This window comes from Crocodylus siamensis, chromosome 4 (genome assembly GCF_052110815.1).
Source record: "Crocodylus siamensis isolate JL-2025a chromosome 4, ASM5211081v1, whole genome shotgun sequence".
Taxonomy (NCBI): Eukaryota; Metazoa; Chordata; order Crocodylia; family Crocodylidae; genus Crocodylus; species Crocodylus siamensis.
The window spans coordinates 112,541,037-112,565,276 of NC_143398.1; the positions used below are offsets into that span (position 1 = coordinate 112,541,037).

The following is a 24,240-nucleotide window of genomic DNA, read 5'->3' on the forward strand; positions in this document are numbered from 1 at the left end:
CTGCTGCCCCCCACATGCAGGGTTCTGCACAAGCCCCCCAACCCTCCCCCCTCATTATCCCAGCCTCCCCCATGGCTGCCCTGTCTGCCCCAGCTCCCGACCCTTTAAGGAGAGAAAAAAAAAAAGAAAAATCCCCAAACTCATCAGTTCCTGCCCAGCAGGGGGCAATCCCCACTAACCCGCAAGGAAGACTCTGCCACGAGCCCCCAGAGACCAGAGGCCACTGCAGGAGCCAGTGAATCCTGAGGTTTTTCTCATTTTATTTTCTTAAAGGGCCAGAGCTGGGCCCAGCAATGCAGCCATGGGGGAGGAGGAGTTGAAGGAGTGGCGGGGGGGGAAGAAAGGGGTTGGGGGGCTCATGGCAGAGCCCCCCACACAGCATGGAGCAGCAGGGAATCACCCCCACCCCCCAGCAGCACCTGGTGAGTTGGGCTTAGTTTTAAAACACCAGGAGCTGGGACAGCCAAGGCAGCCATGGGGGGGAGGGGAAGGGGGAACCTGGGGAGCAGGCAGTGGTCGGAGGTGTGGCTGGGGAAGCAGGCAGGGATGGGGCCTGGCAGGGGTCCCCCCCATGGTCCCCTCCCCACCCCTTACTTACCAGCATGGAGTCCAGCTCCAGATCTCTGCTGCAGTGGGCGGGGACTGTTGGAATTGTTGAAGCTCTCCGAATCTTTTCCGAAGATCCAGAGAGCTTTGAATCGATTTGGACATTTTTACTGGTCCCCTGATTCGATTTGGATTTGGAGATTTGGCCACCAAATCAAGCCAAATCTCCTCTGAATTGAATCAGCACCTGAATCTTCACACACCCTAACTTTTAGTTACTGTACATTCACATGTGAGGCATTATTACTTGTGCTCCGAAGGGTATCCGATTGACTTCTGGTACAAATCTAAATATTCATTTTACACTATGAAGACTTACATATCTTGAGGCCTGACTGTGATAGAAATTATTCTGCTTCAATTTCTGTGGTGGTGCTTCTTTGAAGTCTGCAACATTCTGTAAAATCCTTTGATTTGGGACATTGGGGGGGAAGTTCTCACTAGGGGAATGAAAGACAGGCCTCTGCTCTGAAACCCAGTTCCACAGCTAGTCTAATGAGTTCAATAAGGCCCTCTGCTGTATGTCAAAACCTATTTACTTGAATTTCTCCTGATTAAGGGAATGGACTGTTCCCCAGGGACTAGAATTCATAAGTGTCATTTTTTGTAAAGAAAAAAAAATAAAGAGCACTGCATATTGTACAACAGATCACTCACTCATCATTGAAATTCTCCCCTCTTAAATGGAATGAAGAAACTGCTACAAAATAGTGTTGGGGGGTACAGAAGAACAATATTATTTTACTAGAACTGTGGTATATTGATTAAGCCCGTGGAATGCAAATAACTCTATTACAGACAAAAAAAATTATATACGACTATTTACAATAACGAGGTAACAGTTTTTACTATTGCCCTTGCAAAGGTTTTGTGGCCTTGCAAGGCCTGGCCTATTCCTGTTTTGCCACCTAGAAGTTCCTGCTAGTCTCACCCAGGCTGTATCCTGGAATGCCACACTTCCTGGACACTCTGTCACATACTCCCCTTTTTATAAAATTCCAAACTAGAGTAACTGCATTAAGAAATCAATTATTATAAACACTCAAACTAATGAGTCTCAAAAAATCTCTTTGGACATTTTGGCAATCTTCCAGCTTTACTGCATCACAGGCCCTGTTTATCAATATCTTTGTCTGTACTTTCAAGTTCTCTCTCTCAGGCAGATTCTGGGTTAACTTGCCGATTAGTTCCAACCAGTGTTCCTGGTTCTATTTCACTCATATCATCCTCATTGCCAGGGATTTTGAGCAGATGTCTGGAATTCCTTTACAATTTGGCCTTCATCTCTGATCACAGTATATGATGGAGGTGACTCACAGATTCACAGGAGTTTAGGGCTGGAAGAGACTTCACAAGATCATCAAGTCCAGCAATGCCCCTCAGGACATGGCGCTGAAGGATTAGCAACCCTCAAACTGCCAGGCTGCCTCATGTGCAAGCTCCTACTAGTTAACTTGTGTGCTGCTATGATGAAGCCAGTTTCACAGCTTCTAACACAGGGTCCCTGCAAGCAAAGCCTAAATTATGCACCGGGGAATTACGCACCCATGCAATTTTACACATAGAACTCCCCCGGGATTAGCTTAGCTTTAACTGCCCACTGTGCATCTTCCCACATTTGCATTTATTCCTTTTTAACTGTGGAAATAGTCCTGCTTTGAGCAAGGGGTTGGATTAGATGACCTCCTGAGATCCCTTCCAACCCTAATTTTCTATGATTCTATAACTACAGCAAACGTGGAAGACTATCCCCAATTAAGTCATCTGAGCCAAAGCTTTGTCTAGCCAGGTTGTGAAAACATCTAAGGATGGAGCTTCTACCAGCACTCTAGATAACCTGTTCCAATGTTTTACTACTCTCCGAGTAAGAAAACTTCCTAATATCTAACCTAAACTTCCCTTGCTTCAACCTGAGACTGTTGCTCCTTGTTCTGTTAACTGCCACCACTGAGAACAGTCATAGGCTAACATCAAAGCTAACAGCATACTGGGCTGCATTGTTAAGCATGTTGCCATTAGGTCAGGGGAAGCGATTATTCCCATTTATTCAGTACCGGTGAGGCCACATCTAGAGTACTGCATTCAGTCATGCCCTGCCCTGAAACTATGTGGGCAATTTGGAGAGTCCAGTGGAGGGCAACAGAAATGTTGAGGGGGCTGGAGGACATGACTTATGAGGAAAAACTGAGGGAACTGGGCTTATTTAGTCTAGAGAAGAGAAGACGAGGAGGGGGTGGATTTAACAGCAGCCTTCAACTACCTGAAGGAGGGTTCAAAAGAGGATGGAGCTAGATTGTCTGCAGTAGTTGCAGATGACAGAACAAGGAGCCTGGCTAGACAAAGCTTTGGCTCAGATGACTTAGTTGGAGATGATCCTGCTTTGAGCAGAGGGGTTGGACTACATGACTTCCTGGGGTCCCTTCCAATTCTGTCTTTCTATGATTCTATAGACTGAATGATGCTTTAAATCATGTTCATACATATGGTTATAATTTGCTCCAGATGATCAGATTGTGAATTGTTTGATAAGGGGTAATATTTTTTTTTAAGTGTCTGCCATCACTAAGTGGCATCAAGGTTGGAACTCCAGGGTCACATCATGCTTTTGTAATTTAAGATGTAATCACTGAATCCTTGGGGGCACATCTCAAAGTGCTTCTCTGAATATTTCAATCAGTGTTTCATGATCTGTTTCTGCAGTGAATCTCCAACCACACAGTAAGTTATGGAGTCTTGTCCATCCATAAACTAAGCCAAGGGTCTCCTTTTCAATCTGTGCATATATTTTTTCTGCAGCTGTCATAGCCCCAGATGCACATGAGACTGGCAAACAGTTTCATGATGCTATAATATTGTTGCTTCCAACACATTTTATGAAGCTTCTGTGTCTGATGTCTTTTAATGGGTTAAAGAATTGTAGCAGTGGGGCTAATGTCAATATGCATTTTAGATCATTAAATTCACTTTCATGCTCTAGAATCCAGACCCATTAAATGCCTTTATGGAAAAGTTGCTTTAAGCGAGCTGTGCGAGTTATACAGTTAGGGATAAAGCTGCTTACATAATGCAATAGTCTTAGCAATCTTTGACATCCTTTTCTAGCTTCAGGTTTTGGCATGTTCCGTATCACCAGAACCTTTGAGTCATCAGGTAAGATTCCTCTTGAGGCCAGTGGTCACCCAAATGCAGTATTTTTGTTCTCTGAAACTGACAACTATTTTTACTCAAATTAACACTGGTAATTCTTGCAATAACTAATACTCTTCTCTGTCCCCCTTATGTTCAGTGGCACTGCTGTCCCAGATTATGATGTGACCAACATAGACCTTTACACCTACTAGAACTTCTAGCATGACTCATTTTTGCAATAAAATACTTCTAGAGCTCAGCATACTTCAAAAGGGCTATGAAGAGTAGGAAGCAGTACCTTCCAAGTGCTGAGAGCTGCAGCTCTTGGAACTACTAAGGATCAAAGGAATCTGCCAAAATCCTACCAACACATCCAGTTTACAGAAGAACTTGTTTCTTGTCACCTCTAACAATAGCTTACTTCTTCTAGGTAAGTCAAAGCATTCTCTTTTTATTTTTTCTCAAATTCTTTGGGTTTAAAACACAGTCATAGTCCCCCTACTTTCTCTTCTATAGTTACTAGGGAATTGACTTGTTTCTTCTGTTCTCCTAACAGTACCATTTGCTGCCATATTTTGTGTAGCTCTTCTAGTCTTTTTCTTAAGGCACATGGGACTTCTCTTGTGGCATGTATCACTGGTTCTGCATCTTCTCTTAACCATATTTTGTATGTCACTGGGACACACACATTCCCTGCAAATACACCGTCACATGACGCAATTAGTGCCTTGAAGTTTGGTTTAGCGGCACCTTTCAGCCTCTCTATGGTATACATGCATCCTCTTCTCTTAATAAGACCAAGTATTTCACATGTGTACAACCCAAAACTAATTGCTTTCCTCCGTGTACCACCATGAAGTCCTGTTCTGTTGTTTTACCTTTGTATCTAAGAGTCAAGGTGCACTCTCTTAGCACTGGAATGGTCCCTCCATTACAATCTTTCACAGATACCTTAAACCAGGGGTGTTAAACATACGGCACATGGGCCAGATTCAAGACAGCATGCCAGGCTGGCATGAGGTATATGGGCTGGACCCAAGGATTTATGAGTTACACAGGGTCCAAGCTGCACCAGGGGGTGTCAGTCTAATGTACAGAGACCACCCAGTGACTCATCCAGCTGTGACAAACTCTTCCATTGTTTTCCTTTCCTTTTCTGCCCTTATCTGAAAATTCTCTCTTACAAGTAATATTTTTTCTAGGAACACAATGACTTTCAAAACATTTTCATTATTTCTTCAAGCCTTTCTTATTTCCCCTCTTCCCCTTCTGTACAGTTGACATTAAACATCCAGCACTTCATTGCCTGCAATTTAAGAGCAGAGCAATATTTTGCTCTTCTTCCAATTATCTGTTCCCCATGGCTTTCATATATACCTCAAATAGCTGTTTGAACCTTTTCCAGGCATTTTTAGCACTCCCCTGGAGTCTCAAGGGCTGTGGTAGGGTTACTTGCAGTCTCACAAGCTCTGTAGCAGCCATTTCTGTGTTACCTCTTTCACTGGGTCCTCCAGCATGGTGTACATCCCACTTCTGGTACCATGTGGTATTTTGAGGAGGTTCATGGTGCACAAACAACTCATTATTATGTATATATAATTATTTACAGTAAAGAGCTAACTGCTTTTACTGCTGCCCTTGCAAGCATTTTGCATCTGACCTGTTTCTGTTCTGCCACCCACAAGTTCCTGCTGGCTTCACTGAGACTGCTTCCTGTAATGCCACACATGTCCAGACAGACTTACTCTGTCACAGAAACAATTGGGAACTCTTGTGCAGAATGACAAGATCTTAATGTAGTGAAGTGGCACAATAACTTAACACCCACTACAGTAGATCAAGAACTCTACATTCCTGCAATGCTCCAGACTCTTCAGTACAAACACTGACCAAACCCTAAACATCACTAAAAGAGTAGAGGTGCACCGATACATCGGTCCCACATCAGATCGGAACCTATAAGGAAAATTGATAGCACTGGCAATCAGCTCGTTTTGGTTGATGTGGCCAATAACTGCCCCGCACACATGCGCAGCCACAACATAGCTCACACGTGGCTAGGAGCACAGTCCGGCAGCATGGAGAGCTGCCAGGTCCAGCTGCTAAGCCTGTTGTGGTGGAATAGGGAGGGGGAGAGGGGACAGACTGAGGCCCCTGCAGTGAAGGAGGGAATGGGAGTGGGGCTGGGGCAGGCACTGCCCAGCCAGGGCATGGCAGGGAACAGGACAGAACCACAAGCAGCTCATTCGGGGGGTGCGGGGACAGGGGTGGCTCCCACCACTACATGCACCCCTGGAACTGTGCACCGGGTGAGGACAAGCTGCTACTGCAGGCTGGGGCTGTGCTGAACTCCTCAGCTGGTGGTTGGGCCGGGCTGCACTTGGGGTAGGCAGTGGCAGCACTCAGAAGGGGGACGCTATGGTGAATTTTAGGCTGGCTGCAGCTCCCATCCCCACCTCGTAGCCTTACTCCCAGTGCTGCTGCCGCCCACCCCAAGTGCAGCCCCAGCCCAGCCCACAGCAGCACCCTGCCTTCACCCCATTCACAGATGCAGGGACATGCTCTGGAACAGCCACTCATGGTTCCTTCCCATGCCCTGCCCCAGCTGGGCAGCATCCACTCCTGCCCTAGCCCCACTCCCTCCCTCACTGAAGGGGCCTAGATCTAACCCCCACAAGCCCCTTCCCTCACCCTCTCTTCCACTACAACAGACTTACCAGCTGGATACTGCTCTCCAAGCTGCATATTGGCAATCAGATCAGTATTGGCCAACATGGCTCGTTAAAAAATTAGCTGTCCGTATCAGCCCCCCAAAAATTCCTATCAGTGCACCCCTATTAAATGAACTTCAATTTTCACAGCCTAGGACCATCGGTGGATATGATCGCATATAGTTACATAATGCAAAATTAGCAAGTCTGCCTCAGGAAGTGATATGATGAAGACAATTCTGACTGCATGAACCAAGGTGCTCTTAGCCTTTATAAGCAGCAAAAAGGGGAGAAAATGAAATTACCTGAGATGTGGACTTTGAAAGACAGAAAAGTTTTAACAGCATTAGGAAGGAAAAGAACTGCAGAATGTTAAGTTAGCTTTTACTATTTTCTTCATGCCTTTTTTAATTAACTAAAATACCCAGCTTTCACTCATGCCCCACAGACTGACCAGCAAGGAGCCACTGGAATATGCCACATGGACCTGGGCCAAAAACCCTAGGAAATTCTCTCTTTGCAGTGAGCATCTCACTTATCAGAAGCAGAAAAAACTTGCTTTAAAGGACTGCAGTGAAAGAAAAAGAGCAGAAGTCAAGCCAAGACTGCAAGTTCATTTTCTGATACACTGGCATTTGACATGGTATGTTTTCCTTGAGGGGAAAGTTATTAGGCATCTTTTACAGAATTCTGAAACTGCCTATTAGAAAACTAAACGTTCCAGAGGCAACAACACATTTAATGCACATAAAAGAAGAATTCTCAAGGGAAAAGGCTGGGGAATTGCAAAGAAGCTGCCAGCAATTACTCAGCATTAGCCTTTCCACCTGAGAATTTTTCAGAAAAAAATTCTCAATGTTGGGATTACTAGGCCTAATTCCCCACTTTCCCCACCAAGTAAAACCTTGTCTACACAAAAGCTTGCATTTCTTGACTAAACATATGCTTAAAAATCCCAATTTAAAGCTTCATGTGGACTGATATACGAATAGACAAAGGCCTTTAAATTGCTTCATGGATACAAGACAACATGAGGCTGGTGAAAGTTCAAAGAGTTTAAAATCAGTTTTAAAAGAATTTTCATTTCAGCCAGGGAAACTTCCATATGTGGACCAGGCTGATGAGACGCACACCTCTGAATTTTAGAAGAAAAAACTGAGGGAGGAGGTGGAAGGACTACTTTCTTGTGGCGCATTTGAGTGGGCTCCCACAGCCAGACAAAGGCTGTTGCACTTTCAATGCTACTGCACTGGTGCAAGGAATAAATGCACTCTGTCTATAGCAGCCAAGCAACATGGGTACCTGGGACTTGACGCGTCTGGTTCTCTTCAGCGCAACATTCATTCTTGTACCCTGCTTTGGGGAAGCCTGGGCATCAGAGCTGAGGTCCTCAGCTTCCACTTTTTCCTTAAGGTCCAAGTTTGGCTTTTGGATACCCTAAGGGATCAGAGCACAGAAGGATACCAGGCTAGTTGATCAGGGAATCAAACTCTCTGATCGGCTAATCATCCTGTTTGCTGAGGAATGGGACTATCAGCGAAGTCACAGTGTACTGCACATGCTATTTGTGCAAATTAATCCATGCAGTGAGAAATAAAGGAAACAAAATCGCCACAGCCGCCTAGCCAAGAGAAATAAAGACATCTTCCTAAACAAGTACATCATTCTTTCCCTTTTTTCCCCTCCCAGTAGGACTGATCTCACACCTAGAAAGAGATAGCTATAAATAGTAGATACACTCAGTCACAATACATCTTCTAATTCCATAATGCCACAGACAAATAAGTACTGTTTTTCTTAAAGAAACTGTTTTCAGAACCTTAAACTGTTACAATACAATAATGACAACATTCCCTGTGCAGCCTGGGTACCATCTTTCTATTTTGAAAGCGAAGCATCTCACCATAAGGCTGACCCCAGATTGGAAGAGCTCATAAGGGTACAAGATCCGTTCATAGTGAGACTTTAGTAGTGATCCAGTGCCTTTTCCTGGCAGGTATCCCAGCCGACTAGCCACTTTGGACCACTTCTTTTCTTTAGTGACCACATCAAAGCCTCCTTTGCTGGCAACAATCTGAAACAAAGTTAATTAAAAAAAAGAAAAAAAGAAAAGAAAGTTATTTAAGACTTTTAATGTTCTCTTGCCACTGCATATGAACCAGGAGCTGAGTCAACAGATGAAACATTTGACAGTTCTCTGTACCTCAGAGTCCTGTCATTATGGCATTTTTCTTCTTGCAGAGCCAGAGCTTCAACAAATAAGCTTTCATCTGTTTCAGTCACTTAATACATTTATTAGAACCCCAGTGCTGAGACATGAATATAAGGTATATATTGTCCGAGGCAGGAAGAGTTCAACAAGCACTACCTCTGATGTGCTGGAAACTGTACAAACCCACTAACAGAATAAACTAAGAGTCAGCTCTCCCCAAACCTGTAGCACGATGAAAAAAAAACAAGTCTGGTCAGGAGCAGAGCCAATTCTAACAGATCCCAGGTAGAGTGAAGTCTTGGAAGTTCTGGACTCTACAGAGCACAGAAATTCTGCGAGAAGCCAAAAATGGAAAAAAAAGACTACAGTTGAAAGGAAATACTGACTGTTACTGCAGCACAACTGATATAACAAGAAAAGAAACTACTGCATTTTGGTTTTAGTCTTTCAGTTTACACTGTAAACTGTCATTGACTACAAACAACTAGTTTTTATTTAACTTGAAAAATAACAGACCATTTGTCACCAAGTGAAAGTCAAAGTGGCACTGGAGATGCTTCCTCAGAAACACTGACCAAATTTCTTCTCCTACTCTCCTTTTAAAAAAAAAAAAAATCATTGCCAAAAAGCTTAAAACTCCATACAGGATCATCCATGGTTTTGTTTAATTTGTTCTTAAAAATTCAAAGTACTTTTACACAACTGGCTGCACAATAGTTCCTTTTTCCTCCTCACAAAAGCCAAGAATTGTACACCTAACATTCCAAGGACTACCAAAAAACACAAACACAACAAGTAGCATGTCACTGCAATGGAACCAGAAGCATAACTGACTAGTTTAAGTGCAGTGGCACATATGCTTTCTCCAAAAAACAGATGCTGAAAACTGGAATGCACATAATATGCAAAGGAAAAAAGAACAAAAATAAGAGCAGAATCTGCCACTTACAGGTAAAAACGAAACGAAAACCTACAGCAATCTACAGGGAACAAAACAATGAGCAGGCTCATTTCCCAATCTACTGCAACTTAGTTACTTACTACACAGAAAGATTTTTTAAAAATTTTTCAACTTTTTTATATTCTGGAGCATAAGATATGCAATAAAATATAGTAATTGCTTAAGCAAAAAAAGTTCAAGTTCATGGCTTTGTACTGCCAAGATGTTAACAAAAGTTAAATTACATTTTAATTACACTGCATTTTCCTCTTATTTGCTCGCTTATTGTTTTGACATGACTACAACAAGCTATTTTCCAACTTAGTTACAGAAATCAATATATAGCAAAAGTTAAATCTTTGCTTAAGTTCACAGCATACCCATGAGAAGAGAACACCTAGCACATAACTGCATGATTAAACTTAAAAAACCTTAGCAATCTAAAAGCATATTAGTCATGTTTTTAAGTAGTCAAACATCTTAAATATTATCTCATGCAGAACTAAGGTCCCCCTCTAATTTCATGTTCATGGCTAAAACATTTCTAGTAGCAGTAAATAGAATATACTACATCAGTCCACAACAAACTATGGCTGACTAGACAATAAATCTCAAAAGTTTTTCAAAGTCAACTAAGCTAAGCCAACAACAACAATATATGCTACAAAGTGCACATAAGGCCGGTCAGGAAAAAGTCTTTCAAAGCATAACCTTTAACACCTGTGACTGCCAATGCATTCTTAAACCTTCATCATATCTGAAATAAGTAAATGTTGGTAAACAACTGGAAACTGGTCCTTTGTTCCAACAGTGTCAGAGGCACACTTCTGTATCCCTTGCATATACCAAAAAATTGTCTGCCTCTAAGCCTACTCGTAAACCTTCCTTATGTAGACAGTACCACTGAAAGCATTCTTTTTGCCAAAACACTGCACCCGCCGTAAGGTTTAAAATAAAAAATAAATAAACAAATCAGTGCAAGTCTCTAGCACAAATCTGGCCTTAGGATAAGGCCCAGACTAAGATTGTCCACACAGAACCTTATACCAAATAAGGTGTTCAGGAATTGCCAATTCAGAAAATATCAACTGTAAATAAGCTCTTAGCCTTGCAAAGTACTATGTCCTGCAGCTCTGCCTTACAAGGTTAGGGGAGTCATAGAGAAATAAGCTGGCAGATAACATCTATTTTGGAGAACTTTCCTGATATATGACGGGCAATTAAATCAATCATAACTAACCATACTTGTAAATTTTCTGCTCTCTTCACAGTTACTGGCTGAAAATATTGTGTCTTGCCTCCTTGTTTTTCATGAACATACTGCTTACCGTCTTTCTAGTAAGAAAGCACCCTCTTATAAAACAGGTAAACCCTTGCCTCATCAAAACCTGGAGCCCCATTACTCACTTTGCTCAAACCATACAGATCCAAGATTTTTCTCTCCACCACAGGTATTTTTAAATTGGATCCCTGAAGTTCCCAAAATTTTGCTAATTGATCCAAGAAGTCCAGCTTCACTCTGGTCATTGCCTAAAATAGGGAAAAATAGCAAAGAAGCATGTAAAACATAAAAGAAACCTAGACAAAAGTGAGACAAAACTTTACACAATTCAGGATCTTATAACATAATTCATAATATGATAATTTACTGTTCCTCGGCTGTGTGAGACAGCAAGAAGCAGAAATGTGAACAGGAACAATTTGCCATAAATTTGGAAAAAAAAAGAAAGAGTTCTTTGCTTTCTATAGTTGAGATCTTAAAAAGACAAAGTTCCTACCCAAAACAATCTCTCTTTTTTTAAATCCTAAATATGCAAAATGCAAACTCCTAAAAATAAGCATTTTGGACAAGAACTGAAAAATATTTTTAATTAGGAGATGAATTGCAATATAAGCTACTGTAAATAAGAAGGTCTCCTTAAGCATCTCTGAAGCCAACAGCAGTCTTTCTTGCACAAAAAATGCACATCTACAAGCCAAAATTCATATGCTGCTTTGATATTGGAAAAGTAAGGTTCTATGAGCCACTGTGAAGAAAAAAAACGAGCTCTTTGGAAAAACATGGACATCACAGGACTTACACTAATTTAAAAAAGGCTCTTGTGATTTATTTTTAAACTCAAATTAACCTATTGTGACTACAGCCATAAAAAACAACACTAGCTTATTTCAGGTTTTACAGGACATTATAATGGCAGTTAAGTATTAGGCAATTTGGGGCAAGATCTTCAGTATGTTAAGAAAAATAAATTTATTCAGTGCCTGTGGAGTTCTGAGAGCTAGACACTGACTGCTCTTACTACACAACATGGTACTTGGCATTCATTTTCCGTATTTCCAGTTGAGTGCAAAAAACTTGTGTAGTTATTCTGGGTACTAAAATAAAAACCAGATTTTTCTCAAAGCCTTAGAGAGTTATTTTATCCAAACACTGCCAATGCCAATTACAAACACTGATGTAGTCAGTGGGTTTTGAATGCCTCCCATCCAGAAACCTGCCAAAATGCAAATCCTAAGCAAGGAAACCTATTGCTTTGTGGACGAATACAGACATGTGTCAACAGTGGAAAAAGCTCACCTCCAGTTCATTCAAGCGCTGGATTCGTGGGGTGAAACGAAAACTCTGTACTTCACATGCAAATGGAGGCTGCCAGTCCTAAAGAGAGAGAGACAGACATGTTATTGACACCTTAAAAGAAATCTTGACTTCTTCCACAAATGCAAAAAAAACTCCCCAAAATTTAAGAACTACCAAAGAGTGAATCACAGAAATAGCAAGTTGAGGGTTTTGAACACTCTGACCTGCAACAGAAGTTTCTGTTTTTTAAAACCAGAACAACTTCATAAATAAGCTTTCCCCCATACTTACTTAAATAAAAGCTTGTCATCTGACCTGACCATACAGCCTATGAAAATGGAGATGTTGAATAAAGGGTGAACATTCAGATTTATACCACCTTGACTGTATTACAATGTAGAGCACATTGTCAAAGGCAGACATAGGCTGGGGCTACCACCTTGTAGGATTTTTAGAAAAGGTCCATATTTTCTAGATACAGATATTCCAAAAAAAAAAAATCTTACCAATAGCTAACTTCAAATAAATTGCAGCATTTGAGATAAGACATACATACAGATGCGAGCTATGCTAGGCACATAATAAGGAATACACTATAACAGGGATAAGGATAGGGTCAGCTCTGCCCCTCAAGCTTGGTGTTAACTTCCAAGCAAGTCTAATTTAGTTTGAATACTTCTAAGCAATAGCTGAGGAGAATACACAGCATACCTGCCAGTCCCTACAATAAAACAAGCACAAATATTTCAGGCAGAGAAGGAAAAATAAAAGTTATCTGAACTGCAGCAGCACTTAAAGGCCCCAACCAGAACTGTATAATATTTACTTTCTACCTGCCAAGAGAAGAATAAGGGATTGGTAAGATTAGTGTTGGGCACCTAATTCAGTTCTAATAGTAAATCTTAAAATGAGCCTGGCTGTCCACCCCTGCGAGGCAACTCATGAGTAAACATGCAAGGGCCAAGCTGCTTGGAGATCACAAGCTGCTTTTACTGGAATTCAGAGGACCAGACAAGTGACAGTCTCTGCTTCACTTGGGAAGTGCAGCTCGTGGAGGTGAAGTCAGGTTTGCCCCCCCCCCAACCCATTCTGCAGATCGCAGCCACCCACAGCGCAGAAGCGAAAATGGCTCCTCAGCCGCTGGGTCTTGGTTACCTTCATGCCCCCTCCTTGCTGCTCCTCCCTCCCCTCCGCCACCTAAACCTCGGATTTACTCTTATTTCCCACCCTGGGCTGAAGACCTGGGGGTGTCTGGGGAAGGGTCCCAAGGGCCTTCCACCCACCTCTGCCCCAGTCCTCCTGTGGGAGCAGGTGGCTCCAATCCTCAGCCCATCCATTGCCCCCATTTAAATGTTTGCTTTTTAAAAGAAGTGCATTGAGCCAAAGCAGCACGGGGAGAGGGAAACATCTCCCCCCACCCCTCACACAGCACCAGGGCTCCCGGCCAATCGACGGCCCAACGCCACCCCCCCCACAGCGGCAGTTGGGGAGGAGGGGGGGAGGAGGAGGGGCGCCGGCACCGGCCAACGGATCGCCCAACGGCCCCCGCCAGCGGTTGGAGGGTGGGGGAGGGGCGCATGCCCCAAGCGCTGTCCCGGGGGGAGGGCGAACAACTGGCCCCGGCCCCGGCCCGCCGGTACCTTGGGGGGCCGGATCTTGCAGATGCCGGTCTTCTCCGCCAGGCCGCGGATGCGACCGATGAAGCCGAGGGGGTCGCCGAACTCCTCCCAGCTGGGCTCGAAGACGGGACACTCGGGCGGCGGCACGAACTCCGCCGCGTAGCGCGACCCACTGCCGCCGCCGCCGCCCCCCGACATGGCGGCGCCGAGGGGCTGAGGTGGGGGGGCGGGCCCCGGCACCAGCTCCGCGGGGCCCGGCTCGGGGCGGCAGCGCTTTCTCCGCGGGGCCTCAGCGCCGGGGGCAGCCGGGCCGCATCCTCGGCGGGGCTCGGGGGCGGGGGAAGCCGAACGCGGCGGCTGGGTCGAGGGGAGCCGGCAGCAGCTCCTCCCGTTTGTTTTTGTTTCCCCTTCGGGACTTTTTTTTTTTTTTTTTCTTTTCCTCTCTCTCTCTTCTCCGGAAGTGACGCGTGGGCAGTTGCGGTGCTTCGTCGGAAGTAGATTTGAAGTGTGCCTCCGCCACAGCGAAAAAAAGAGTTCCTGTCCACAACACCGCACACAGACTCGCCCTTCCCCGCCGCCCCACGTGCCAGAGGCTCAGGCAAAGTGCAGGCCAGCTGCCCCACCTCTCTGTCCCTGCCTCAGAGCGACCTCTGTGAAAGGGCAGGACGGTCCTTTCTACTTCCGGCGCGGAGGAATGTGTGAAGCATTTGAAGGGATTCACTTCCCGTGCTGAGATGCTATTTACTCCATTGTCTGTGCGAACTTATAGCAAAGAGAACCGACCGCTCCCGGAGCCCCACCCCCCCCGGGCCACACACCCATGGGCCCTTCCTCACAGACCCCCCGAGAGCCTGGAGTCCATAAGCCCCGCCCCTGCAGGCCACGCTCTGTAGGGACCTTCCTCACAGACCCCACGACAGAGCCTTGCTTGCATAGGCCACGCCCCAAGACCCCTTACTCGCAGGCCCCCACCTCCTATAGAGCCTCGAGTCCATAAGCCCCGCCCCCCCGGCCACACTCTCGAGGGCACTTCCTCATAGACCCCAGCTACAGAGCCTCGCCACTACAAGCTCCGCCCCTTCAGGCCACGCCCCCTGACAGCTCTTCCTTACTGCCCCTGTGCAGACTGCCCTTGCAAGCCTCTGCTTGAGCCCCTCCCTGATCTCCTCAGGGCCCAGTGCTTGGTCCCGCACGCGTAACCCGAGCCGCCTGGCTTCCCACAACACCTGGACCCCTGTCACTGTCCTCGTTGTGGCTTCTGTGCAGCCTCGCATGGGATAAAGGCAGCAAACAGCCTCCTGTGCACTCAGCAGGCCATTCAATTCCCTCACCTCTCTGTCCAGCTCTCCTCAGAGCCATTGAAGGAAAGGTCTTTTCCTTTAAAAGCATAAAGCTGATCCCAGCAAGCAGTATTTTCATTTGCTTGCGATTGTTCGCTTCAATTCCATGGCTCCTCAAGAGAGGAACAGGCTTTTTCTCTATCAGGAAACATACAAGCACATGCTCTGGGTGTGGTGGCCACTGGCAAATATCAGCTTGGACAGCCCAAGCTCTGTTTTGCTGATGTCTGCAAGAAAAACCTTAGTGAGCTGCACACCGATGGCCAACACTGGGAATCAGTCACTTTGGACCACTTCGAGTGGAAAGCTGTCCTGAAGCAGGGCCTACATCACTTTGAGATGGAGAGGGTCAACAGTGAGGTTGAGAAGAGGTGTTCGAGACTGGGAAGACAAGATCGTACCCAGCATGCTAGTGCAAGCTCAACCAAGTTTGTATGTGCAACTTGCCAGAGGGTCTGCCTGTCACGCATCAGATTCCTCAGCCACTTAAGAAGCTGTGGTGGTACCTGGTACCCTGCCAAGGGTTCAATCCCCATGGTCTCCCATGACTCATGGCTGCCAATGATGATCAGGAAACTAGTGTAAGGCAAATTGGAGACTGGCTGCAGAGGAAGTCTCGGCTCTTACAAGTCTGGAAGTTTTTGAGTTGACCACATGCAAGTAAAAGAGACAAAAGCGCCATGTGTTCTGTTTGCAGCTCGTGCCAAATATATGCCTATATCTTAAGGCATTTGTGTTGTGTTTTATATGTTAAAAGTGATGTACAAGCTGCTACTGATCCTCAAAACCCCACTTTATAAATGAAAAACTAAGGCAAAGCATTCTTAAATAGGTTGCCCAAGGCCACATTAGTTCATGACAGACAGAAACACAACCAGCTATTTATGGCTGTTTCAACTTCTCCTTGGTCCCCTGGCCACTCACAGTGCCTGCACGTTTCAACAAGGTTACCAGTGCTCCACATCTACGTGACCTGGAAGAGCCTTCTTATGGCAAAGAATAATAGTTGTTGCAATCGTAGATGCCAGCTTTCCTGATTTGCTGTGGTTTGACCAGTCCCGAGTTTTATCCCAGTTAACTGAAGAGTCAGTCCAATGTAGTGAGTTTTGTTGGCAGGTATGTCAATCTAGCCCTAAATGCTGAGCTATTGCTTTCTGCCGGAGAGCTGCCAGCAGCCCCACCACACTTTCTTCTGGGCCTTCATTTGATCTTGGTGACAAAGACAAGGTCTTTGAACACTCCCTCCCTCACAGCCTCTTACAGATTTGGTTCAGCCCACAAAAGACAGATTTTGAAGGAAGAGGGAACCAATTGTGGGTCCTACCACCTATCTACTCTCTTATAAACTGTCTATATTAGTGTTTCTACTGCCAGAAGTTGTAGTCATAAATGGCAGTGGTCACCAGCAAGCAACAAGAGCACTTGCATATACACATTACTGCTGGCTCAACACAGCTGTACTGCCAGAGTGCAAAGTCAATTCTGAGAAGGCACCTGCTGCTAAATGGACCACCACAGCTAGCTGAAGGTATAGGAGAGTCTACACATACTTCCAACTGGCTGGGTAACAGCAGAACACTTTCCCTACTCAACAGATGGGGGGCAGTTCTGTTGACAGAAGAGGTGATTCTGCTGTTTTGAAAGGACCTTGAGTATGAGTATGTTCAAAGTTATCCCAGCAGAACTTTATACAGTAGACCTTACTTGTATGTAGATTAAAGGGAAATCAAATTGAGAAGACCTAAAGCTCTCAGGCAATCAGCAGTGAGAGAAATAAAGAACTTAGAGATCTGGTCAGTTACCCTGTAGTACTCCATATGCAGTCTCTGACCTATGTGCACACTTCAGTTAGTCCAAATCTACCCTGCCTTCTGCAGTGCTCACTTAATTCCATATTTTGTTATTCTCAACCCACAGAAGTATCTGAGTGCTTCACAAATGGTAATGAATTTATCTTCACTACACCCCTGTGAGCATGGGGGGGGGTGGTTCTTTCCACTTTAGAGATAGGGAACAGATGGTTTCAACTCAAACACTAAAGTTATAAGCAATTGAAAACAGAATCTTAAAATTAAAAGGCAACTTTAATTATAGACAATGCTACCTGCACTGACTAAACCATTTTTACAGGGAGTTATTTTTCCAGGACTGTCACATAGCCTAATGAATGTGGGGAGTACAAAGGGCACTGATGCTCGTTACCAGTTCTCTCTGCCTAGAAGGTGAAACAACATAATTCCCATCTCAAGAAACTTCCCTATTGCTCCGTGGGGGCGGGGGAGGGGAGATAGAAACAGGTGATCCTGCCCAGCTGCCTTGCCTCTTGAGAACCAGGTGTATGTGTAGATGAACCAACCTTCACTCCTCCCTCCCTCTCTTCCATGACTGATGCCCAGGAGGGATACTGTAATAGATTAAATGCCTATGGACTATTACCATGGAACATTAAAAACAAGTCTAAAATCATGTCCATGCTAAAAACAGCCTAATAGAAGAGTTGTTGTTTTGAGAATTGGTCTCTTGTTGATAGACTTTGCCACTGTTCAGGGGTGTTTTGGTTTTAAGATATTTGGATTAATAAGACGAATTAGAGAACTCTGGACAAGACTGCAGCAGAGCAATTCTTTGTGGACTGAGGACTTTAAAACCCCCGAGTAAAGTAGAATAGGCACAGTAGAAAGTGTCTCATTTTGTCAGTTTTTGTAGGTCTTTTTTTCCCTTCTTTCCTCAATATTCTGCTCCAGATAAGTAGTGGGCCAGCCAACTGAAACCTAGACTATGGTTTTTCAGGTTTTTAGCCTGTCCTAAACATGTTTTCTCTGCTCTTCTGAAGCTGTCTGTACTTTTCCTTTTCCTGGAAAGAGAGGGAATAACCTATCCCATGGAAACACTTCAGTTCTGATTCAGTCTTTCTGGTCAATATTGGGCCAAAATAAAAACACTCTGTTCATCCCCGCCTCTCCCCCCCTTTTTTTTCTTTTCAAGGTTTGTTTTGTTACTGGTTTGGCAGGGGGTGGTGATGGGATATGGAATTTTGAGACATTTATTTGATAAAACTCACAGCTTCCTCAGTAAGTTAGGATGATTAGGAGCAATATGAATGCCTTTAACCATTTAAGAAAATAATTTAGAAGCAAACCTACAATTTAGTAACTGGCACTTTTTTCCCCACACATTCAGGAAAGTCAAAGTTTTAATATCTGACATGGTTAGACTAAGACTGTAAAATAACAGTAAACACTCATTGTGGGATGCAAAAGTAACATCTATATAACTCATGATATATGAAAGGACTCATGCAGGACTTGTACCTTGGGCTTTTTATAACTGCATCAACCTTTGCATATGCCTTTTGTTTTTCTGATGAAGTTACAGTAAATGATCCACCATCTGCCTGCTGTTATGTACCTAAGGAGTTCCCATCATAGTGATTGTATTAATCAACTCCCCAGAGAGGACTGAACCTATTACCATGCAGATAGTACAGCCAAGGCAGTGTGGTTCTTCTTCCTATTAGCATGGCAAGTTAATGCTTTCCCTGCTGGTTTCTAGGCTGAGTTTATATACTCTGCCATAACAGCATCCCCAACCTAAGAAACAGCCTCCTAGCAAAATGGAATAAATATTGGACAAGGGTCTCCAGCTGGAAAAAAAAAAAGTATTATTTTAGAAATTTTCAGTAGAAACTTACGAAACTGTCCAAGTCTGGGGATTCTCAAAAATCCATCACTGCAAGCAGGTGGCATCAGCCGTTCCTAGGGCTGCAGCAGGGAGCAAAGTGGAGGGTGCAGGGTGTGGGGTGCAGGGGCATGGTTCTTGCTGCTATGCGCACCCGGGGAGGGCTGCAGGCTGGGGAGCTGCACCAGGCTCTTTCCAGGGGGCATGTGCCCCTGGATCTACCAGAGTGGAGATCTGCTGCCTGCCCCAAGCACAGGGAAGAGCCCGGCCCCAGCCTGTAGTGGCAGCATGCTCTCATCCAGTGTGCAGATCTGGGGGCATGTTTCCCCCAGGAAGAGACTGGCACAGCCCGCAGCCCTCCAAGGGTACATAAAGCAGCAAGAGCTGCACCCTTCACACCTCCCACCCACTTACATTTCCCTCTGCTTTGCTCACTGCTGATGCCACCTGCCTGTAGCCACTGAGCTGCACCATGCCCCTCCTCCGCCCCTTCCCTAGCCCCAGCCTCACTTATTCAAAAATCTGGAATTTTCAGATTTCCAGCAAACACTAGGTGCCAAGCATGCTGGATTTATGAAGTGATACACATCATGTAAAAAGTACCAGGGTATACATAATGCTGAATAAAAGTAGAGTGTACATATTTTGATTACATTGTGCCTTACTATATTTTCCTTGTACTGTTCCTTTAAGGCCAAAGCCTTCATTTGCAGCACTACAGAGTTCAGCTGGTTTTGTGTTAGTTTTGCAGCACCGGGGACTCCATTTTCACTGTCTCGAGGAGCCAGGGGTTATGTTCTTGGTTCCTCTCACTCACCAGGACTGGGCTGGGTTAAGTATAAGTTTTGCATACATACTATGGCAATTGTTAAGCTCCACCCTGGATACGATTCCAGAGAGTTATAATAATAAATAACTCTTAGTTGAACACAAGAGTGTCCAGAGTGTTGTTGCAGAACTCACAACATAGCTTCTGACAATGGGGATGGGATTGCTTGCTAAAAAGACACCCCTAGATTGTGAGGACATCACTCTGAGACCAGGCTGTGTTTTGTGATTGAAGTTATTTTTCTTTATTTTTTCTCTCTATTACTAGTGATATTAGTTAAAATGGCTACATTGTGTCATATAGAAGAATGTGATGCTAGACAGCAGGCTTCTTGGGACTCTTATGCTCAAAGGTTATCCTATTACTTGGAAGCCAGCAAAGTGGAAAACCCAGAACAAAAGCATGCGATCCTCCTGACAGTCTGTGGTGCCAAAATATTTACCATTGTGCATTCCCTCATAGCACCTGCCTTGCCGAACACAGTCTTATGCTGAACTAATTGGCCTGCTAAAGGCACATTTTTGTCCAAGGCCATCTGTTACCCTGCAAAGATTTCATTTTTTTAAATGGGACCAAAAGGCTAATGAAGGCATAGCAAATTACCTCGCTGAGCTCCGTTGCCTTGAATAATTTTGTGATTTTGGTGATCTGGATGGCCTGCTTCACAACCATCTTATCTGTGGGGTTCAAGATTAAGCAATCCAACGTCACCTGCTCTCTGAACCACATTTGACCTTGGCTACTGCACAAGAAAAAGCCTTGGCAGCTGAAGCAGAATCCCATAACGTGAGAGACTCAGAGAAGTTTTACAGAGATTTGATAAAGCAGGTATCAGTAAAAAGAGAACTGTCAACGAGGAGTTTCCAGTATCAGCTTTCTGGGATGTCTAATTGATGCTTTTGCCATTCACCAGTTGAAGACAAGGTAAAAGCAATACATGATGCCCCTATACCAAAATGCAGACAGGATCTTCAAGCCTTCCTAGGACTTCGCAATTTTTATCACATCTTCTTGAAAGACAAAGCCATCATAGCAGAGCCCCTTCATCATTTATTGGATAAAGGAGCTCAGTGGAAGTGGACTTACCAGCACAGAGAAGCTTTCTAGGGCACCAAGAAGTTGCTGACATCAGACTCTGTCCCTGTTCGCTATGATGAGCAGAAGCCACTGTCCATTACTTGTAATACCTCATCGTTTGGTGTTGGCACTGTCCTCAGCCACACATTGCCTGACGGCACAGATGCACCCGTTGCTTTTTACTCAAGCACAATGACTTCAACCAAGAGGAACTATGCACAGATTGATAAAGAAGTGCTGGCACTCATTGCAGGAATAATAACATTTCACAATTATATTTATGGCTGCAAATTCAAAATCCAAATGGACCACAAACCCCTTCTTGGAATTTTTAATAGGGACAAACCAACTCCTCCTATTTTGTCTCCCCATATGCAACGCAGGAGCATCATGCTAAATGCATGACTATACACTCGTGTACCAACCTAGGAAAACATTTGCAAATGTTGATGCGTTGAGCTGCCTACCATTACAAATACCTGATTGTGCTACTCCCCTGCCAGCGGAAGTCCTCATACTGGAATCCATGCCAGAAGCCCCTCTTCAGGCTGATCACGAATCAAAAGGATGACTGCAAAATACCCTATCCTTGCCTGTGTCCTCAACTGGGTGTAGAGGGGATGGCCTGCATACAAATTGGCTGAGAAATTCAGGCTACTTTCATCACAGTAGCACAAGCTGTTTGCGCACAAGGGGTGTTCCTTGTGGGGAAATCGTTGTAATCCCAGAAGCAAGACACTAAATCTTACTGACAGCACTGCATGCAGCGCACCCAGGCATTGTGAGGATGGAAGCACTGGCTAGAAGTTATGTATGGTGGCCAGGTATGGACAATGACATAGAGAGGGTTGTAAGGGAGTGCAGTATTTGTCAAGCAACACATCATAATTCACCGAAGGCACCAGTATTCTTGTGAGAAATGGCAAAGGAACCCTGGTCACTCATCCACATTGATTTTGCTGGCCCTTTCCAAAGTAAGAACTTAACTGTGGTTGAAGTGATTATCGTCTCAACTGTTACATCAACTGCCACTATAACAGCTGTGTCAGCTGTTTGCAACCCATGGGGTGCTCGACACTATCATTTCTGATAACAGCAGCACATTCACTTCAGCAGAGTTCCAAGACTTTGCCAGCCACAACTTCATTCAAACCGTTATCATTGCACCTCGCAGGCCACAGGCTAATGGGCAAACTGAGCGAACCGTGTAAACCACAAAAGATGCACTGAAAAGGACTGTTGTAGGAGACTGGCCTACCAGACTGGCCAGATAGTTCTGTTTGCTCAGCATGTCATTCCCTGCCCTACAACAGAGTCCAGCCCATCAGAGCTTCTTATGGGCCGTCATCTGAAGACATGCTTTGACCATGTTAACCCAGACCTTGTGAGAGACACGCAGTTAAGGAAAGAAAAAGAGTTGGACTCCGCATTGGCATCTGGTACCTTGCGTTTTTTTGTTTCACAAGAGACTGTGTTTGCTCATAACTATGGGACAGGGTCACAGTGGGTTCAGTTTAAAATTGTAAGCATCTCAGGACTCGTATCATATACAGTCCAGATTGGCAAAAGACAAGTTTGGAGATGTCACGTGGACCAGCTGCGTGGGTGTTTTCCTACTGATAACCCTACAGCTGAACAATCTCCAGGCACCAGTCCACCACTGACAGATATGGAGTCATTGGAGAAGTGACTACCTGTTTCCACCAACTGAAACCCTTTTCCATCATCATCAGAAGGAAGTATAGGCAATGGGTAGAAGAGGCACAAGGGGGCACGTGCCCCCCCCACCAAATTTGCCCTCACTGGCCAGGGAGTGGGGAGTGCCAGGTTGGGCCCTCCCTGAGAATCACCGGCAGCACTTCTGTTTTTTCCAGCAGCACTTCCAGTTTGCCACCAGCACTGGGTGACTGGTGCCGCCTTAGTCAGGGGGGGCATGTGCCCCCCTCCCCCATGACCAGTCCTGCTAACCATGGTCAATCTTGCTACCCGGGGGAACCCCTGTGACTGATCCTGGGATGGTCAATCACTGTAGCCGCTTCTGGGAGTGGCTGTGGCCACTTCTGGGAGTGGCTGGAGCAATTGGTCGGGGCTTATAGCGGGGGCATCGGCACTCCCGCCTGTCCCCCCTGCCCATTGCCTAAGCTGTGAGCGTGGCCAGTCAAGGCATGCATCGGTGCTCTTAGGGTGTACACATGCACCCCGGTGCACCCCTTATGTGTCACCACTGTCACCAGTGCTTCGGGGGTCAGTGATTGGCCACTGGTGCCCCCCCCAGAGCCAGAAGGCACCAGTTGCCCATGGAAGAAAGCATCGCTGTTGATTCTCCAGATAGGCTGACAGGGCCATCATCTGCTGAACCCCTCACTGAGTCAGGCTCTATGGAAAGACCACAGCGGAAGCAGAGCCCTCCCAAATGGTTGGCTGACTATTCTGCCTAGGGGGAAAGGGTGTTGTGTCTTATTGTGTTTTCCTTGCACTGTCCTTTAAGGCCAAAGCCCTCATGCTCAGTACTGCAGGGTTCAGTTTGTTTTGCAGCAGTTTTGCAGCACAGGGGATGGGGACTCCATTTTCCCTGCCTGGAGGAGCCGGGAGATATATTCTTGGTTCCTCTCACTCATCATTATGAACATGAGCCTGCAACTGTGAACATGAGCCTGCAATGTGATGCTGCGGCTAGTAAACCGAGCAAAACACTGGCTTGCATCCATAGATGCTTCTCAAACAAATCCAAGGATGTCCTTCTCCCCCTGTACTCAGGCTTGGTGAGGCCTCAGCTGGAGTACTGCATCCAGTTTTGGGCTCCACAATTCAAAAAGGATGTGGAGAAGCTTGAGAAAGTCCAGAGAAGAGCCACACGCATGATCACAGGTCAGGAAAGCAGACCTTACGATGACAGGCTGAGAGCCATGGGGCTGGAAAAACGCAGGCTCAGGGGTGATCTGATGGCCACCTATAAGTTTATTAGGGGTGACCACCAGGAACTGGGGGAACATTTGTTCAACAGAGCACCCCAAGGGATGACGAGGTTGAACGGTCATAAACTACTACAAAACCGTTTCAGGCAGGACATAAGGAAGAATTTCTTTACAGTCCGAGCCCCCAAGGTCTGGAACAGCCTGCCATCGGAGGTGGTTCAAGCACCTACATTGAACACCTTCAAGAGCAAATTGGTTGCTTATCTTGCTGGGATCCTATGACCCCAGCTGACTTCCTGCCCTTTGGGCAGGGGGCTGGAGTCAATGATCTTCCAAGGTCCCTTCCAGCCCTAATGTCTATGAAATCTATGAAATCAGGACTGGGCCAGGTCAAGGTCAAGGTCAGAGACAGAGCAAGTATAAGTTTTGCATACATACTAGGGCAATTGTTAAGAACCACCCTGAATATGATTCCAGAGAATTATAATAATAAATAACTAGTTCAACACAGAAGTGTCCAGAGTGGTGTTGCTGAACTTACAACATAATGGGTTAGAACTGCGTATTACAGGTATATTTATACCAGGAGTGTAAAATACATGGCCA

General features: G+C 45.2%; 1 protein-coding gene across 3 annotated transcripts in view; it reads right to left on the reverse strand.

The window, feature by feature from the left end:
- The window catches only part of KDM5A (lysine demethylase 5A), a 79,610-nt gene extending 65,095 nt beyond the window's left edge, over positions 1-14,515 (reverse strand). Inside the window, exons 1-5 of one of the 3 annotated variants that reach the window (XM_090043396.1) lie at positions 13,817-14,515; positions 12,177-12,254; positions 11,006-11,128; positions 8,350-8,520; positions 7,749-7,883 (exon numbers count right to left, since the gene is read on the reverse strand). In XM_090043396.1, the coding sequence (XP_089899522.1) occupies positions 7,749-7,883; positions 8,350-8,520; positions 11,006-11,128; positions 12,177-12,254; positions 13,817-13,993 (684 nt within the window). In that variant the 5' untranslated portion in view covers positions 13,994-14,515. The remainder of the gene's footprint in view (positions 1-7,748; positions 7,884-8,349; positions 8,521-11,005; positions 11,129-12,176; positions 12,255-13,816) is intronic. The other 2 variants (XM_090043395.1, XM_090043397.1) reach the window with 2 other exon arrangements.
- Positions 14,516-24,240: the final 9,725 nt, after the last annotated feature.